The sequence below is a fragment of the Cyrtonyx montezumae genome, unplaced genomic scaffold (genome assembly GCF_038088225.1).
Source record: "Cyrtonyx montezumae isolate F1298 unplaced genomic scaffold, pur_monq_1.0 scaffold_7, whole genome shotgun sequence".
NCBI lineage: Eukaryota > Metazoa > Chordata > Aves > Galliformes > Odontophoridae > Cyrtonyx > Cyrtonyx montezumae.
The window spans coordinates 6,841,694-6,860,715 of NW_027072078.1; the positions used below are offsets into that span (position 1 = coordinate 6,841,694).

General features: G+C 43.6%; 1 protein-coding gene across 2 annotated transcripts in view; it reads left to right on the top strand.

Moving 5' to 3' along the window:
- COL3A1 (collagen type III alpha 1 chain) overlaps window positions 1-19,022 on the top strand; it is a 70,927-nt gene that overhangs the window by 45,700 nt on the left and 6,205 nt on the right. Inside the window, exons 46-47 of one of the 2 annotated variants that reach the window (XM_065750687.1) lie at window positions 680-733; window positions 946-1,053. In XM_065750687.1, the coding sequence (XP_065606759.1) occupies window positions 680-733; window positions 946-1,053 (162 nt within the window). The remainder of the gene's footprint in view (window positions 1-679; window positions 734-945; window positions 1,054-19,022) is intronic. The other variant, XM_065750688.1, reaches the window with a different exon arrangement.

Genomic DNA, 19,022 nt, shown 5'->3' on the forward strand with positions numbered 1-19,022 from the left:
ATTTATGACAAAAAATTTAAAGAACAGATTATATTTATAACAGCTATTAATAGCACTCACTGTAGAATTAAGAATCAAGAAAACAAAACTAATGTTGTTATTCTAACAATTACGGCAAAATTTGAAGTTTTAACTATAGGTACCACCTATATTAAAGTATATAATGAGGTATACAATGTACCCTATTCAATTTCATATGAATAAAAAGAAATCTGAATAATTCCCATTTAAACCACAAATTGTTTTAAAACACACTGTTAAACTCTTAAAAAAAAATAAATTGTTCTTATGAATCACAAACACTTAGACATTACTGTCAAATTCTTTAAGTAAGTAAACATGCTAGTAATGTGATTAAACCTGCAGCATTTTGAGTCTTTATGTATATATTCCTATGAACAGAATATACAACTCAATTATTGAAAGTTGGCTTCCTTGCATTTTAGATAATATCACTTCTTTAATCATATCATAACACATTTTCCAGTTAGAGAATTTTTTATTGTCTTTAAGAGTGGCAACCATTCTATCTCATATCTGATATTGTCCTTTTATAAGTTTCACATAACTACAAGGATGTTTTTAGTATCTTTATTTAAGACACTTCTGCCAAGCTGCAAAAAATAATTACTTGGAAGGCTTAATTTTCTTTTTTTTTTTTTTTTTTTTTTTTTTGTAGGGTCCCCTAGGTCCACAGGGTGCAATTGGAAGTCCAGGAGCTTCAGGTGCAAGGGTAAGAAAAGCTATTTTCATAAAATAACTGGAAGGAAGATTGAAAGTGTTGGCATATGTTTTAAAAAAGGCCATCTTAACAGGTAACTGCTGAAGAAAAAGAAGGTATCTGATAAACTGTACAGAAATGTTAGAAGCCTCTCAGCTATTTCTGAAATTGAAGTTACTGGTGATCTATTTTGACCATAATGTGTGCATTCACCTTTATTCTAGGGTCCCCCAGGACCAGCTGGACCCCCTGGAAAAGATGGTACAAGTGGCTATCCAGGTCCAATTGGTCCTCCTGGCCCCCGTGGAAACAGAGGAGAAAGCGGCCCTGCAGTAAGTAAATTGTGCACATTTAATTATCTCTTTAAAGGGAACCAAAAGGCTTCTTTCCTCTCCTCCTCGCTCCTCTTCTCTTCTACTTAGTCATATATTATCACCTATGCCTCTCCTCTTTTCCCTCCCCTCTGCTTTTTCCTTTCCCTGTGCCTCTTCTCCTCTCTTGTCCCACTTCTGCACTCGTTTTTCCCTGTGCCTCTTCTCCTCTCTTACCCCACTTCTCCACTCTTTCTTTTCCCTGTGCTTCTTCTCCTCTCTTTTCCCTTCTTTTACCTTTGCCTCTTGTTCTCTTTTCCCTTTTCTCCTCTTTCTTTTCCATGTGCCTCTTCTCCTCTCTTTTCCCTCTTTCTTTTCTTTCTTCTTCCCTCTCCCCTTTCTTTTCCCTGTGCCACTTCTACTTATTCCTCAATGCTCCTCTAAGTATCTCGCTCTCTGTTCCCTATGCCTCTTCTCCACTTGCTCTCTCTGTTCCCTATGCCTCTTCTCCTGTGTTGCCTCTTCTCTCCTCTTTTTCCCTGTGCCTTTTCTCCTGTTTTCCCTTTCCATTCCTCTTTTCTCTGTGCCTCTTCTCCGCTCTTTCTATTCCCTATACCTCTTACACTCTTTCGATTTCCTGTGCCTCTTTTCCTCTCTTAAATTTTCTCCTCACTTTATTTTACCTCGGCCTATTCCCTGCTCTCTTTTCCCTCGGCCTATACTCCTTTTTTTTTTTCTTATGGCTATTCTCTTTTTTCATCCTAAGCCTATTCTCTTTCCTCTTCTCTTTTCCCTATACTCTTTTCCCTCTGCACATTCTCTTCTCTATCTTCTATTCCCTCTGCCTCTTCTACTTAGACCTTGATTTTCTCGTATTCCTATGCCCTTCTCTTTTATCTTTTACCTCTGTCACATCCGATTAATCCTCAATTCCCTCCTCCCTTTTTCTTTTTCTCCTTTGCCTATCCCCTCCTCTCCCTCTTTTTCTTTACTTCCGATTAGTTATTCTATCTTTTATCTTCTGCCGATTCACTCCTATCTTTCTTTTTCTTTCTTTTTTTTCCTCCTCTGCCTTCGTACTTTACTTTCTTTTTCTTTTTCTCCTCTACCTATTCCCTCCTCACTTTTTTTCCTTTTCTCCTCCGCCTATTCCATCCTTTCTTTCTTTTCCTTTTCTCATCTACCTATCACCTCCTCACTCTTTTTCTTTATAATTACTAAAACTTTTTCTTTCTTTTCACTCAGCCCATTCTCTCCTCTTTCTTTTTCATTTTCCCCTCTGCATATTCACTTCTCCCTTTCATTTTCCCTCATACTTTTCCATTTATATTACTTTTGCCTCTGCTGATTCCCTCCACTCTTACATTTAATTTGTTATTTTACTCCTCAACCTATTCCCACCTCTCTCTTTTTCAGTTTTTCGTATTATTTTTCTTCCTTTTTCCCTCTGCCTCTTCCTATTTCTATTCTTTTTCCCTCTGCCTCTTCCTATTTCTATTCTTTTTCCCTCTGCCTCTTCCTATTTCTATTCTTTTTCCCTCTGCCTCTTCCTATTTCTATTCTTTTTCCCTCTGCCTCTTCCTATTTCTATTCTTTTTCCCTCTGCCTCTTCCTATTTCTATTCTTTTTCCCTCTGCCTCTTCCTATTTCTATTCTTTTTCCCTCTGCCTCTTCCTATTTCTATTCTTTTTCCCTCTGCCTCTTCCTATTTCTATTCTTTTTCCCTCTGCCTCTTCCTATTTCTATTCTTTTTCCCTCTGCCTCTTCCCTTCTCTCTCGCCTTCTCCCTCTGCCTCTTCCCTTCTCTCTCGCCTTCTCCCTCTGCCTCTTCCCTTCTCTCTCGCCTTCTCCCTCTGCCTCTTCCCTTCTCTCTCGCCTTCTCCCTCTGCCTCTTCCCTTCTCTCTCGCCTTCTCCCTCTGCCTCTTCCCTTCTCTCTCGCCTTCTCCCTCTGCCTCTTCCCTTCTCTCTCGCCTTCTCCCTCTGCCTCTTCCCTTCTCTCTCGCCTTCTCCCTCTGCCTCTTCCCTTCTCTCTCGCCTTCTCCCTCTGCCTCTTCCCTTCTCTCTCGCCTTCTCCCTCTGCCTCTTCCCTTCTCTCTCGCCTTCTCCCTCTGCCTCTTCCCTTCTCTCTCGCCTTCTCCCTCTGCCTCTTCCCTTCTCTCTCTCGCCTTCTCCCTCTGCCTCTTCCCTTCTCTCTCTCGCCTTCTCCCTCTGCCTCTTCCCTTCTCTCTCTCGCCTTCTCCCTCTGCCTCTTCCCTTCTCTCTCTCGCCTTCTCCCTCTGCCTCTTCCCTTCTCTCTCTCGCCTTCTCCCTCTGCCTCTTCCCTTCTCTCTCTCGCCTTCTCCCTCTGCCTATTTCTATTTCTTTCCTTTCTCCCTCTGCCTATTCCCTTCTCGCTCTCTTTTTCCCTCTGCCTCTTCCCTTCAATCTTTCTTTCTCCCTCTGCCTATTTCTGTTTGTTTTCTTTTCCCCTCTGCCTATTCCCTTCTCCCCTCTGCCTATTCCCTTCTCTATTTATTTTCCCCTCTGCGTATTCGCTTCTCTCTTTTTCCCTCTGCCTGTTCGCTTCTCTCTTTCTTTTTCCCTCTGCCTATTTCTATTTCTATTCTTTTTCCCTCTGCCTATTCCTATTTCTTTTCTTTTTACCTCTGCCTATATCTATTTCTTTTCTGTTTCCCTCTGCCTATTCCCTTCTCTCTTTCTTTTTCCCTCTGCCTATTCCCTTCTCTCTCTCATTTTCCCTTTGCCTCTTCCCTTCTCTCTCTCTTTTTTCCTCTGCCTCTTCCCTTCTCTCTCTTTTACTCCCTCTGCCTCTTCCATTCTCTCTCTTTTTCCCTCTGCCTCTTCCCTTCTCTCTCTCTTTTTCCCTCTGCCTATTTCTATTTCTTTTCTTTTTCCCTCTGCCTCTTCCCTTCAATCTTTCTTTCTCCCTCTGCCTATTTCTGTTTGTTTTCTTTTCCCCTCTGTCTATTCCCTTCTCTATTTATTTTCCCCTATGCGTATTCGCTTCTCTCTTTCTTTTTCCCTCTGCCTGTTCGCTTCTCTCTTTCTTTTTCCCTCTGCCTATTTCTATTTCTATTCTTTTTCCCTCTGCCTATTCCTATTTCTTTTCTTTTTACCTCTGCCTTTTCCTATTTCTTTTCTTTTTCCCTCTGCCTTTTCCTATTTCTTTTCTGTTTCCCTCTGCCTATTCCCTTCTCTCTCTCTTTTTCCCTCTGCCTATTCCCTTCTCTCTCTCTTTTTCCCTCTGCCTATTCCCTTCTCTCTCTCTTTTTCCCTCTGCCTATTCCCTTCTCTCTCTCTTTTTCCCTCTGCCTATTCCCTTCTCTCTCTCTTTTTCCCTCTGCCTTTTGCCTTCTCTCTCTCTTTTTCCCTCTGCCTTTTGCCTTCTCTCTCTCTTTTTCCCTCTGCCTCTTCCCTTCTCTCTCTCTTTTTCCCTCTGCCTCTTCCCTTCTCTCTTTTTCCCTCTGCCTCTTCCCTTCTCTCTCTCTTTTTCCCTCTGCCTATTTCTATTTCTTTTCTTTTTCCCTCTGCCTAATCCCTTCACTCTTTCTTTTTCCCTCTGCCTATTTCTATTTCTTTTCTTTTTCCCTCTGCCTCTTCCCTTCACTCTTTCTTTTTCCCTCTGCCTATTTCTGTTTCTTTTCTTTTTCCCTCTGCCTATTTCTGTTTCTTTTCTTTTTCCCTCTGCCTATTCCATTCTCCCTCTTTTTCCCTCTGCCTATTCCATTCTCCCTCTCTTTTTCCCTCTGCCTATTCCCTTCTCCCTCTCTTTTTCCCTCTGCCTATTCCCTTCTCCCTCTCTTTTTCCCTCTGCCTATTCCCTTCTCCCTCTCTTTTTCCCTCTGCCTATTCCCTTCTCCCTCTCTTTTTCCCTCTGCCTATTCCCTTCTCTCTTTCTATTTCTTCTCTGCCTATTTCTATTTCTTTCCTTTCTCCCTCTGCCTATTCCCTTCTCTCTTTCTTTTTCCCTCTGCCTATTCCCTTCTCTCTTTCTTTTTCCCTCTGCCTGTTCCCTTCTCCCTCTCTTTTTCCCTCTGCCTGTTCCCTTCTCCCTCTCTTTTTCCCTCTGCCTGTTCCCTTCTCCCTCTCTTTTTCCCTCTGCCTGTTCCCTTCTCCCTCTCTTTTTCCCTCTGCCTGTTCCCTTCTCCCTCTCTTTTTCCCTCTGCCTGTTCCCTTCTCTCTCTATTTTTCCCTCTGCCTATTCCCTTCTCTCTTTCTTTTTCCCTCTGCCTATTCCCTTCTCTCTTTCTTTTTCCCTCTGCCTGTTCCCTTCTCCCTCTCTTTTTCCCTCTGCCTGTTCCCTTCTCCCTCTCTTTTTCCCTCTGCCTGTTCCCTTCTCTATTTTTCCCTCTGCCTGTTCCCTTCTCTATTTTTCCCTCTGCCTGTTCCCTTCTCTATTTTTCCCTCTGCCTATTCCCTTCTCCCTCTCTTTTTCCCTCTGCCTATTCCATTCTCTCTTTCTATTTCTCTTCTGCCTATTTCAATTTCTTTTCTTTCTCCATCTGCTTATTCCCTTCTCTCATTTTTTTTCGCCTCTGCCCATTTCTATTTCTTTTCTTTTTCCATCTGCCTATTCCCTTCTCTCTTTCTATTTCTCCTCTGCCTATTTCTATTTCTTTACTTTTCCCCTCTGCCTACTCGCTTCTCTCTTTCTTTTCCCCTCTGCCTACTCGCTTCTCTCTTTCTTTTCCCCTCTGCCTACTCGCTTCTCTCTTTCTTTTCCCCTCTGCCTACTCGCTTCTCTCTTTCTTTTCCCCTCTGCCTACTCGCTTCTCTCTTTCTTTTCCCCTCTGCCTACTCGCTTCTCTCTTTCTTTTCCCCTCTGCCTACTCGCTTCTCTCTTTCTTTTCCCCTCTGCCTACTCGCTTCTCTCTTTCTTTTCCCCTCTGCCTACTCGCTTCTCTCTTTCTTTTCCCCTCTGCCTACTCGCTTCTCTCTTTCTTTTCCCCTCTGCCTACTCGCTTCTATCTCTCTTTTTCCCTCTGCCTACTCGCTTCTATCTCTCTTTTTCCCTCTGCCTACTCGCTTCTATCTCTCTTTTTCCCTCTGCCTATTCGCTTCTCTCTTTCTTCTTCCCTCTGCCTATTTCTGTTTCTTTTCTTTTCCCCTCTGCCTATTTCTGTTTCTTTTCTTTTCCCCTCTGCCTATTTCTGTTTCTTTTCTTTTCCCCTCTGCCTATTTCTGTTTCTTTTCTTTTCCCCTCTGCCTATTTCTGTTTCTTTTCTTTTCCCCTCTGCCTATTTCTGTTTCTTTTCTTTTCCCCTCTGCCTATTTCTGTTTCTTTTCTTTTCCCCTCTGCCTATTTCTGTTTCTTTTCTTTTCCCCTCTGCCTATTTCTGTTTCTTTTCTTTTTCCCTCTGCCTATTCCCTTCTCCCTCTCTTTTTCCCTCTGCCTATTCCCTTCTCCCTCTCTTTTTCCCTCTGCCTATTCCCTTCTCCCTCTCTTTTTCCCTCTGCCTATTCCCTTCTCCCTCTCTTTTTCCCTCTGCCTATTCCTTTCTCTCTTTCTATTTCTCCTCTACCTATTTATATTTCTTTTCTTTTTCCCTCTGCCTATTCTTTTCTCTTTCTTTTTCCCTCTGCCTATTCTTTTCTCTCTTTTTTCCCACTGCCTATTCCCTTCTCTTTCTTTTTTCCCTCTGCCTAATCCCTTCTCCCTTTCTTTTTCCCTCTGCCTAATCCCTTCTCCCTCTCTTTTTCCCTCTGCCTATTCCCTTCTCCCTCTCTTTTTCCCTCTGCCTATTCCCTTCTCTCTTTCTTTTTCCCTCTGCCTATTCCCTTCTCTCTTTCTTTTTCCCTCTGCCTATTCCCTTCTCTCTTTCTTTTTCCCTCTGCCTATTCCCTTCTCTCTTTCTTTTTCCCTCTGCCTATTCCCTTCTCTCTTTCTTTTTCCCTCTGCCTATTCCCTTCTCTCTTTCTTTTTCCCTCTGCCTATTCCCTTCTCTCTTTCTTTTTCCCTCTGCCTATTCCCTTCTCTCTTTCTTTTTCCCTCTGCCTATTCCCTTCTCTCTTTCTTTTTTCCCTCTGCCTATTCCCTTCTCTTTCTTTTTTCCCTCTGCCTATTCCCTTCTCTTTCTTTTCCCCTCTGCCTATTCCCTTCTCCCTCTCTTTTTCCCTCTGCCTATTCCCTTCTCCCTCTCTTTTTCCCTCTGCCTATTCCCTTCTCCCTCTCTTTTTCCCTCTGCTTATTCCCTTCTATCTTTCTATTTCTCCTCTACATATTTCTATTTCTTTTCTTTTTCCCTCTGCCTATTTCTATTTCTTTTCTTTTTCCCTCTGCCTAATTCTATTTCTTTGCTTTCTCCCTCCGCCTATTAGCTTCTCTCTTTCTTTTTCCCTCTGCCTATTTCTATTTCTTTTCTTTTTTCCCTCTGCCTATTCCCTTCTCTCTTTCTTTTTTCCCTCTGCCTACTCCCTTCCCTCTTTCATTTTCCCTCTGCCTATTCGCTTCTTTCTTTCGATTTCTCCTCTGCCTATTTCTATTTCTTTTCTTTTTCCCTCTGCCTATTTCTATTTCTTTTCTTTTTCCCTCTGCCTATTCCCTTCTCTCTTTCTTTTTTCCCTCTGTATACTCCCTTCCCTCTTTCATTTTCCCTCTGCCTATTCGCTTCTCTCTTTCGATTTCTCCTCTGCCTATTTCTATTTCTTTTCTTTTTCCCTCTGCCTATTTCTATTTCTTTTCTTTTTCCCTCTGCCTATTTCTATTTCTTTTCTTTTTCCCTCTGCCTATTTCTATTTCTTTTCTTTTTCCCTCTGCCTATTCCCTTCTCTCTTTCATTTTCCCTCAGCCTATTCCCTTCTCAATTTTTTTTTTCCCTCTGCCTATTCCCTTCTCCCTCTCTTTTTCGCTCTACCTCTTCCCTTCTCTCTCTCTTTTTCCCTCTGCCTCTTCCCTTCTCTCTTTCTTTTTTCCCTCTGCCTATTCCCTTCTCTCATTCTTTTTCCCTCTGCCTTTTCCCTTCACTTTCTTTTCCCCTCTGCCTACTCGCTTCTCTCTTTCTTTTCCCCTCTGCCTACTCGCTTCTCTCTTTCTTTTCCCCTCTGCCTATTCGCTTCTCTCTTTCTTTTTCTCCTCTGTCAATTTCTATTTCTTTTCTTTTTCCCTCTGCCTATTCCCTTCTCTTTCTTTTTCCCTCTGCCTATTCCCTTCTCTCTTTCTATTTCTCCTCTGCCTATTTCTATTTCTTTTCATTTCCCCTCGGCCTCTTCCCTTCTCTCTCTCTTTTCCCCTCGGCCTCTTCCCTTCTCTCTCTCTTTTCCCCTCGGCCTCTTCCCTTCTCTCTCTCTTTTCCCCTCGGCCTCTTCCCTTCTCTCTCTCTTTTCCCCTCGGCCTCTTCCCTTCTCTCTCTCTTTTCCCCTCGGCCTCTTCCCTTCTCTCTCTCTTTTCCCCTCGGCCTCTTCCCTTCTCTCTCTCTTTTCCCCTCGGCCTCTTCCCTTCTCTCTCTCTTTTCCCCTCGGCCTCTTCCCTTCTCTCTCTCTTTTCCCCTCGGCCTCTTCCCTTCTCTCTCTCTTTTCCCCTCGGCCTCTTCCCTTCTCTCTCTCTTTTCCCCTCGGCCTCTTCCCTTCTCTCTCTCTTTTCCCCTCGGCCTCTTCCCTTCTCTCTCTCTTTTCCCCTCGGCCTCTTCCCTTCTCTCTCTTTCTTTTCCCCTCGGCCCCTTCCCTTCTCTCTCTTTCTTTTCCCCTCGGCCTCTTCCCTTCTCTCTCTTTCTTTTCCCCTCGGCCTCTTCCCTTCTCTCTCTTTCTTTTCCCCTCGCCCTCTTCCCTTCTCTCTCTCTTTTCCCCTCGCCCTCTTCCCTTCTCTCTCTCTTTTCCCCTCGCCCTCTTCCCTTCTCTCTCTCTTTTCCCCTCGCCCTCTTCCCTTCTCTCTCTCTTTTCCCCTCGCCCTCTTCCCTTCTCTCTCTCTTTTCCCCTCGCCCTCTTCCCTTCTCTCTCTCTTTTCCCCTCGCCCTCTTCCCTTCTCTCTCTCTTTTTCTCCTCTGCCTACTCGCTTTTCTTTCTCTTTTTCCCTCTGCCTATTCCCTTCTCCCTCTTTTTCCCTCTGCCTATTCCCTTCTCCCTCTTTTTCCCTCTGCCTATTCCCTTCTCCCTCTTTTTCCCTCTGCCTATTCCCTTCTCCCTCTCTTTTTCCCTCTGCCTATTCCCTTCTCCCTCTCTTTTTCCCTCTGCCTATTCCCTTCTATCTTTCTATTTCTCCTCTGCCTATTTCTATTTCTTTTCTTTTTCCCTCTGCCTATTTCTATTTCTTTTCTTTTTCCCTCTGCCTATTTCTATTTCTTTTCTTTTTCCCTCTGCCTATTTCTATTTCTTTTCTTTTTCCCTCTGCCTATTTCTATTTCTTTTCTTTTTCCCTCTGCCTATTTCTATTTCTTTTCTTTTTTCCTCTGCCTATTCGCTTCTCTTTCTTTTTCCCACTGCCTATTCCCTACTCTCTTTTTCCCTCTGCCTACTCCCTTCCCTCTTTCATTTTCCCTCTGCCTGTTCCCTACTCTCTCTTTTTCCCTCTGCCTGTTCCCTTCTCTCATTCTTTTTCCCTCTGCCTGTTCCCTTCACTTTCTTTTTCCCTCTGCCTATTCCCTACTCTCTCTCTTTTTCCCTCTGCCTGTTCCCTACTCTCTCTTTTTCCCTCTGCCTGTTCCCTACTCTCTCTTTTTCCCTCTGCCTGTTCCCTTCTCTCATTCTTTTTCCCTCTGCCTATTCCCTTCACTTTCTTTTCCCCTCTGCCTACTCGCTTCTCTCTTTCTTTTCCCCTCTGCCTACTCGCTTCTCTCTTTCTTTTCCCCTCTGCCTACTCGCTTCTCTCTTTCTTTTCCCCTCTGCCTACTCGCTTCTCTCTTTCTTTTCCCCTCTGCCTACTCGCTTCTCTCTTTCTTTTCCCCTCTGCCTACTCGCTTCTCTCTCTCTTTTTCTCCTCTGCCTACTCGCTTTTCTTTCTCTTTTTCCCTCTGCCTATTCCCTTCTCTTTCTTTTTCCCTCTGCCTATTCCCTTCTCTCTTTCTATTTCTCCTCTGCCTATTTCTATTTCTTTTCATTTTCCCTCGGCCTCTTCCCTTCTCTCTCTCTTTTCCCCTCGGCCTCTTCCCTTCTCTCTCTCTTTTCCCCTCGGCCTCTTCCCTTCTCTCTCTCTTTTCCCCTCGGCCTCTTCCCTTCTCTCTCTCTTTTTCCCTCGGCCTCTTCCCTTCTCTCTCTCTTTTTCCCTCGCCCTCTTCCCTTCTCTCTCTCTTTTTCCCTCGCCCTCTTCCCTTCTCTCTCTCTTTTTCTCCTCTGCCTACTCGCTTTTCTTTCTCTTTTTCCCTCTGCCTATTCCCTTCTCCCTCTTTTTCCCTCTGCCTATTCCCTTCTATCTTTCTATTTCTCCTCTGCCTATTTCTATTTCTTTTCTTTTTCCCTCTGCCTATTTCTATTTCTTTTCTTTTTTCCTCTGCCTAATTCTATTTCTTTGCTTTCTCCCTCTGCCTATTCGCTTCTCTCTTTCTTTTTCCCACTGCCTATTCCCTACTCTTTCTTTTTCCCTCTGCCTATTCCCTTCACTTTCTTTTCCCCTCTGCCTACTCGCTTCTCTCTTTCTTTTCCCCTCTGCCTACTCGCTTCTCTCTTTCTTTTCCCCTCTGCCTACTCGCTTCTCTCTTTCTTTTCCCCTCTGTCAATTTCTATTTCTTTTCTTTTTCCCTCTGCCTATTCCCTTCTCTTTCTTTTTCCCTCTGCCTATTCCCTTCTCTCTTTCTATTTCTCCTCTGCCTATTTCTATTTCTTTTCATTTTCCCTCGGCCTCTTCCCTTCTCTCTCTCTTTTCCCCTCGGCCTCTTCCCTTCTCTCTCTCTTTTCCCCTCGGCCTCTTCCCTTCTCTCTCTCTTTTCCCCTCGGCCTCTTCCCTTCTCTCTCTCTTTTCCCCTCGGCCTCTTCCCTTCTCTCTCTCTTTTCCCCTCGGCCTCTTCCCTTCTCTCTCTCTTTTCCCCTCGGCCTCTTCCCTTCTCTCTCTCTTTTCCCCTCGGCCTCTTCCCTTCTCTCTCTCTTTTCCCCTCGGCCTCTTCCCTTCTCTCTCTCTTTTCCCCTCGGCCTCTTCCCTTCTCTCTCTCTTTTCCCTTCTCTCTCTTTTCCCCTCGGCCTCTTCCCTTCTCTCTCTCTTTTCCCCTCGGCCTCTTCCCTACTCTCTCTCTTTTCCCCTCGGCCTCTTCCCTACTCTCTCTCTTTTCCCCTCGCCCTCTTCCCTACTCTCTCTCTTTTTCCCTCGCCCTCTTCCCTACTCTCTCTTTTTTTCTCCTCTGCCTACTCGCTTTTCTTTCTCTTTTTCCCTCTGCCTATTCCATTTCTTTCTCTTTTTCCCTCTGCCTATTCCCTTCTCCCTCTTTTTCCCTCTGCCTATTCCCTTCTCCCTCTTTTTCCCTCTGCCTATTCCCTTCTCCCTCTCTTTTTCCCTCTGCCTATTCCCTACTCTCTCTTTTTTCCTCTGCCTCTTCCCTACTCTCTCTCTTTTTGCTCTGCCTCTTCCCTTCTATCTTTCTTTTTTCCCTCTGCCTACTCCCTTCTCTCTCTTTTTTCCTCTGCCTCTTCCCTACTCTCTCTTTTTTCCTCTGCCTCTTCCCTACTCTCTCTTTTTTCCTCTGCCTCTTCCCTACTCTCTCTCTTTTTCCCTCTACCTATTCCCTACTCTCTCTCTTTTTTCATCTGTTTATTCCCTTCTCTCTTTCTTTCTCCCTCTGCCTATTCCTTTCACTTTCTTTTTCCCTCTGCCTATTTCTATTTATTTTCTTTCTCCCTCTGCCTATTCCCTTCTCCCTCTTTTTCCCTCTGCCTATTCCCTTCTCCCTCTCTTTTTCCCTCTGCCTATTCCCTACTCTCTCTTTTTTCCTCTGCCTCTTCCCTACTCTCTCTCTTTTTGCTCTGCCTCTTCCCTTCTATCTTTCTTTTTTCCCTCTGCCTATTCCCTTCTCCCTCTCTTTTTCCCTCTGCCTATTCCCTTCTCCCTCTTTTTCCCTCTGCCTATTCCCTTCTCCCTCTCTTTTTCCCTCTGCCTATTCCCTACTCTCTCTTTTTTCCTCTGCCTCTTCCCTACTCTCTCTCTTTTTGCTCTGCCTCTTCCCTTCTATCTTTCTTTTTTCCCTCTGCCTCTTCCCTTCTCTCTTTCTTTTTTCCCTCTGCCTATTCCCTTCCCTCTTTCTTTTTCCCTCTGCCTATTCCTTTCACTTTCTTTTTCCCTCTGCCTATTCCCTACTCTCTCTCTTTTTCCCTCTACCTATTCCCTACTCTCTCTCTTTTTTCATCTGTTTATTCCCTTCTCTCTTTCTTTCTCCCTCTGCCTATTCTCTTCTCTTTCTTTTTCCCTCTGCCTATTTCTATTTATTTTCTTTCTCCCTCTGCCTATTCCCTTCTCTCTTTCTATTTCTCCTCTGCCTATTTCTTTTCTATCTCCCTCTGCCTCTTCCCTTCTCTTTCTTTTTCCCTCTGCGTATTTCTATTTCTATTCTTTTTCCCTCTGCCTATTCTCTTCTCTTTCTTTTTCCCTCTGACTATTCCCTTCCCTCTTTTTCCCTCTGCCTATTTCTATTTCTATTTTTTCCCTCTGCCTATATCTATTTCTGTTCTTTCTCCCTCTGCCTATATCTATTTTTGTTCTTTCTCCCTCTGCCTATTTCTATTTCTTTTCTTTTTCTCTCTGCCTATTCCCTTCTCTCTTTCTTTTTCTCTCTGCCTATTCCCTTCTCTCTTTCTTTTTCCCTCGGCCTATTCCCTTCTCTCTTTCTTTTTCCCTCGGCCTATTCCATTCCCTCTGTCTTTTTCCCTCTGCTATTCCATTTTCTCTTTCTTTTTCCCTCTGCATATTTCTATTTCTATTCTTTTTCGCTCTGCCTATTCCCTTCTCTCTTTCTTTTTCCCTCTGCCAATTCCCTTCTCTCTTTCTTTTTCCCTCTGCCTTTTTCTATTTCTTTTCTTATTCCCTCTACCTATTCCCTTCTCTCTTTCAATTTCCCTCTGCCTATTCCTATTTCTTTTCTTTTTCCCTCTGCCTATTCCTATTTCTTTTCTTTTTCCCTCTGCCTATTCCTATTTCTTTTCTTTTTCCCTCTGCCTATTCCTGTTTCTTTTCTTTTTCCCTCTGCCTATTCCCTTCTCTCTCTCTTTTTCCCTCTGCCTATTCCCTTCTCCCTCTCTTTTTCCCTCTGCCTATTCCCTTCTCCCTCTCTTTTTCCCTCTGCCTATTCCCTTCTCCCTCTCTTTTTCCCTCTGCCTATTCCCTTCTCCCTCTCTTTTTCCCTCTGCCTATTCCCTTCTCCCTCTCTTTTTCCCTCCTCCTATTCCCTTCTCCCTCTCTTTTTCCCTCCTCCTATAACCTTCCCTCTCTCTTTTTCCCTCTGCCTATTTCTGTTTCTATTCTTTTTCCCTCTGCCTATTTCTGTTTCTATTCTTTTTCCCTCTGCCTATTTCTGTTTCTATTCTTTTTCCCTCTGCCTATTTCTGTTTCTATTCTTTTTCCCTCTGCCTATTTCTGTTTCTATTCTTTTTCCCTCTGCCTATTTCTGTTTCTATTCTTTTTCCCTCTGCCTATTTCTGTTTCTATTCTTTTTCCCTCTGCCTATTTCTGTTTCTATTCTTTTTCCCTCTGCCTATTTCTGTTTCTATTCTTTTTCCCTCTGCCTATTTCTGTTTCTATTCTTTTTCCCTCTGCCTATTTCTGTTTCTATTCTTTTTCCCTCTGCCTATTTCTGTTTCTATTCTTTTTCCCTCTGCCTATTTCTGTTTCTTTTCTTTTCCCTCTGCCTATTTCTGTTTCTTTTCTTTTCCCTCTGCCTATTTCTGTTTCTTTTCTTTTTCCCTCTGCCTATTCCTGTTTCTTTTCTTTTTCCCTCTGCCTATTCCTGTTTCTTTTCTTTTTCCCTCTGCCTATTTCTGTTTCTTTTCTTTTTCCCTCTGCCTATTTCTGTTTCTTTTCTTTTTCCCTCTGCCTATTTCTGTTTCTATTCTTTTTCCCTCTGCCTATTTCTGTTTCTATTCTTTTTCCCTCTGCCTATTTCTGTTTCTATTCTTTTTCCCTCTGCCTATTTCTGTTTCTATTCTTTTTCCCTCTGCCTATTCCCGTTTCTATTCTTTTTCCCTCTGCCTATTCCCTACTCTCTCTCTTTTTCCCTCTGCCTATTCCCTACTCTCTCTCTTTTTCCCTCTGCCTATTCCCTACTCTCTCTCTTTTTCCCTCTGCCTATTCCCTACTCTCTCTCTTTTTCCCTCTGCCTGTTCCCTACTCTCTCTCTTTTTCCCTCTGCCTGTTCCCTACTCTCTCTCTTTTTCCCTCTGCCTGTTCCCTTCTCTCTTTCTTTTTCCCTCTGCCTGTTCCCTTCTCTCTTTCTTTTCCCTCTGCCTGTTCCCTTCTCTCTTTCTTTTCCCTCTGCCTGTTCCCTTCTCTCTTTCTTTTTCCCTCTGCCTGTTCCCTTCTCTTTCTTTTTCCCTCTGCCTGTTCCCTTCTCTCTTTCTTTTTCCCTCTGCCAATTCCTATTTCTTTTCTTTTTCCCTCTGCCTATTCCCTTCTCTCTTTTTTTCCCTCTGCCTATTCCCTTCCCTCTTTCTTTTTCCCTCTGCCTATTCCCTTCTCTTTCTTTTTCCCTCTGCCTATTCCCTACTCTCTCTCTTTTTCCCTCTGCCTATTCCCCACTCTCTCTCGTTTTCCCTCTGCCTATTCCCTTCTCTCTTTTCTTTTTCCCCCTGCCTATTTCCTTCTCTCTGCCTATTTTTTTTTCCATCTGCCTATTCCCTTTTCTCTTTCTATTTCTCCTCTGCCTATTCCCTATTCTCTCTCTTTTTCCCTCTGCCTATTTCTATTTCTATTCTTTTTCCCTCTGCCTATTTCTATTTCTATTCTTTTTCCCTCTGCCTATTTCTATTTCTATTCTTTTTCCCTCTGCCTATTCCCTTCCCTCTTTCTTTTTCCCTCCGCCTATTCCTATTTCTGTTCTTTTTCCCTCCGCCTATTCCTATTTCTGTTCTTTTTCCCTCCGCCTATTCCTATTTCTGTTCTTTTTCCCTCCGCCTATTCCTATTTCTGTTCTTTTTCCCTCCGCCTATTCCTATTTCTGTTCTTTTTCCCTCCGCCTATTCCTATTTCTGTTCTTTTTCCCTCTGCCTATTCCTATTTCTGTTCTTTTTCCCTCTGCCTATTCCTATTTCTGTTCTTTTTCCCTCTGCCTATTCCTATTTCTGTTCTTTTTCCCTCTGCCTATTCCTATTTCTGTTCTTTTTCCCTCTGCCTATTCACTTTTCTCTTTCTATTTCTCCTCTGCCTATGCCCTACTCTCTCTCTTTTTCCCTCCGCCTATGCCCTACTCTCTCTCTTTTTCCCTCCGCCTATGCCCTACTCTCTCTCTTTTTCCCTCCGCCTATGCCCTACTCTCTCTCTTTTTCCCTCCGCCTATGCCCTACTCTCTCTCTTTTTCCCTCCGCCTATGCCCTACTCTCTCTCTTTTTCCCTCTGCCCGTTCCCTATTCTCTCTTTTTCCCTCTGCCCGTTCCCTACTCTCTCTTTTTCCCTCTGCCCGTTCCCTACTCTCTTTTTCCCTCTGCCCGTTCCCTACTCTCTCTCTTTTTCCCTCTGCCCGTTCCCTACTCTCTCTCTTTTTCCCTCTGCCCGTTCCCTTCTCTCTGCCTATTTTTTTCTTTTTCCCTCTGCCTATTCCCTTTTCTCTTTCTATTTCTCCTCTGCCTATTCTCTTTTCTCTTTCTATTTCTCCTCTGCCTATGCCCCATTCTCTCTCTTTTTCCCTCTGCCTATGCCCTATTCTCTCTCTTTTTCCCTCTGCCTATTCCTATTTCTGTTCTTTTTCCCTCTGCCTATTCCTATTTCTGTTCTTTTTCCCTCTGCCTATGCCCTATTCCTGTTCTTTTTCCCTCCGCCTATGCCCTATTCCTGTTCTTTTTCCCTCCGCCTATTCCTATATGTTTTCTTTTCCCTCCGCCTATTCCTATATCTTTTCTTTTCCCTCCGCCTATTCCTATTTCTTTTCTTTTTCCCTCCGCCTATTCCCTACTCTCTTTCTTTTTCCCTCCGCCTATTCCCTACTCTCTTTCTTTTTCCCTCCGCCTATTCCCTACTCTCTTTCTTTTTCCCTCTGCCTATTCCCTACTCTCTTTCTTTTTCCCTCCTCCTATAACCTTCCCTCTCTCTTTTTCCCTCTGCCTATTTCTGTTTCTATTCTTTTTCCCTCTGCCTATTTCTGTTTCTATTCTTTTTCCCTCTGCCTATTTCTGTTTCTATTCTTTTTCCCTCTGCCTATTTCTGTTTCTATTCTTTTTCCCTCTGCCTATTTCTGTTTCTATTCTTTTTCCCTCTGCCTATTTCTGTTTCTATTCTTTTTCCCTCTGCCTATTTCTGTTTCTATTCTTTTTCCCTCTGCCTATTTCTGTTTCTATTCTTTTCCCTCTGCCTATTCCTGTTTCTATTCTTTTTCCCTCTGCCTATTCCTGTTTCTATTCTTTTTCCCTCTGCCTATTCCTGTTTCTTTTCTTTTTCCCTCTGCCTATTCCTGTTTCTTTTCTTTTTCCCTCTGCCTATTCCTGTTTCTACTCTTTTTCCCTCTGCCTATTCCTGTTTCTACTCTTTTTCCCTCTGCCTATTCCTGTTTCTACTCTTTTTCCCTCTGCCTATTCCTGTTTCTACTCTTTTTCCCTCTGCCTATTCCTATTTCTACTCTTTTTCCCTCTGCCTATTTCTATTTCTACTCTTTTTCCCTCTGCCTATTTCTATTTCTATTCTTTTTCCCTCTGCCTATTTCTATTTCTATTCTTTTTCCCTCTGCCTATTTCTATTTCTATTCTTTTTCCCTCTGCCTATTTCTGTTTCTATTCTTTTTCCCTCTGCCTATTTCTGTTTCTATTCTTTTTCCCTCTGCCTATTTCTGTTTCTATTCTTTTTCCCTCTGCCTGTTCCCTACTCTCTCTCTTTTTCCCTCTGCCTGTTCCCTACTCTCTCTCTTTTTCCCTCTGCCTGTTCCCTACTCTCTCTCTTTTTCCCTCTGCCTGTTCCCTACTCTCTCTCTTTTTCCCTCTGCCTGTTCCCTACTCTCTCTCTTTTTCCCTCTGCCTGTTCCCTACTCTCTCTCTTTTTCCCTCTGCCTGTTCCCTACTCTCTCTCTTTTTCCCTCTGCCTGTTCCCTACTCTCTCTCTTTTTCCCTCTGCCTGTTCCCTACTCTCTCTCTTTTTCCCTCTGCCTGTTCCCTACTCTCTCTCTTTTTCCCTCTGCCTGTTCCCTACTCTCTCTCTTTTTCCCTCTGCCTGTTCCCTACTCTCTTTCTTTTTCCCTCTGCCTGTTCCCTACTCTCTTTCTTTTTCCCTCTGCCTGTTCCCTTCTCTCTTTCTTTTCCCTCTGCCTGTTCCCTTCTCTCTTTCTTTTTCCCTCTGCCTGTTCCCTTCTCTCTTTCTTTTTCCCTCTGCCTGTTCCCTTCTCTCTTTTTTTCCCTCTGCCTATTCCCTTCCCTCTTTCTTTTTCCCTCTGCCTATTCCCTTCTCTTTCTTTTTCCCTCTGCCTATTCCCTACTCTCTCTCTTTTTCCCTCTGCCTATTCCCCACTCTCTTTCGTTTTCCCTCTGCCTATTCCCTTCTCTCTTTTCTTTTTCCCCCTGCCTATTTCCTTCTCTCTGCCTATTTTTTTTTTCCATCTGCCTATTCCCTTTTCTCTTTCTATTTCTCCTCTGCCTATTCCCTATTCTCTCTCTTTTTCCCTCTGCCTATTCCTTTTTCTATTCTTTTTCCCTCTGCCTATTTCTATTTCTATTCTTTTTCCCTCTGCCTATTTCTATTTCTATTCTTTTTCCCTCTGCCTATTTCTATTTCTATTCTTTTCCCTCTGCCTATTCCCTTCCCTCTTTCTATTTCACTCTGCCTATTCCCTTCCCTCTCTCTTTTTCCCTCTGCCTATTCCCTACTCTCTCTCTTTTTCCCTCTGCCTATTCCCCACTCTCTCTCTTTTTCCCTCTGCCTATTCCCTTCTCTCTTTTCTTTTTCCCCCTGCCTATTTCCTTCTCTCTGCCTATTTTTTTTTTCCATCTGCCTATTCCCTTTTCTCTTTCTATTTCTCCTCTGCCTATTCCCTATTCTCTCTCTTTTTTTCCCTCTGCCTATTTCTATTTCTATTCTTTTTCCCTCTGCCTATTTCTATTTCTATTCTTTTTCCCTCTGCCTATTTCTATTTCTATTCTTTTTCCCTCTGCCTATTTCTATTTCTATTCTTTTTCCCTCTGCCTATTTCTATTTCTATTCTTTTTCCCTCTGCCTATTTCTATTTCTATTCTTTTTCCCTCCGCCTATTCCCTTCCCTCTTTCTTTTTCCCTCCGCCTATTCCTATTTCTGTTCTTTTTCCCTCCGCCTATTCCTATTTCTGTTCTTTTTCCCTCCGCCTATTCCTATTTCTGTTCTTTTTCCCTCCGCCTATTCCTATTTCTGTTCTTTTTCCCTCCGCCTATTCCTATTTCTGTTCTTTTTCCCTCCGCCTATTCCTATTTCTGTTCTTTTTCCCTCTGCCTATTCCTATTTCTGTTCTTTTTCCCTCTGCCTATTCCTATTTCTGTTCTTTTTCCCTCTGCCTATTCCTATTTCTGTTCTTTTCCCTCTGCCTATTCCTATTTCTCGTTCTTTTTCCCTCTGCCTATTCACTTTTCTCTTTCTATTTCTCCTCCGCCTATGCCCTACTCTCTCTCTTTTTCCCTCCGCCTGTTCCCTACTCTCTCTCTTTTTCCCTCCGCCTGTTCCCTACTCTCTCTCTTTTTCCCTCCGCCTGTTCCCTACTCTCTCTCTTTTTCCCTCCGCCTGTTCCCTACTCTCTCTCTTTTTCCCTCCGCCTGTTCCCTACTCTCTCTCTTTTTCCCTCCGCCTGTTCCCTACTCTCTCTCTTTTTCCCTCCGCCTGTTCCCTACTCTCTCTCTTTTTCCCTCCGCCTGTTCCCTACTCTCTCTCTTTTTCCCTCCGCCTATTCCTATTTCTATACTTTTTCCCTCTGCCCGTTCCCTTCTCTC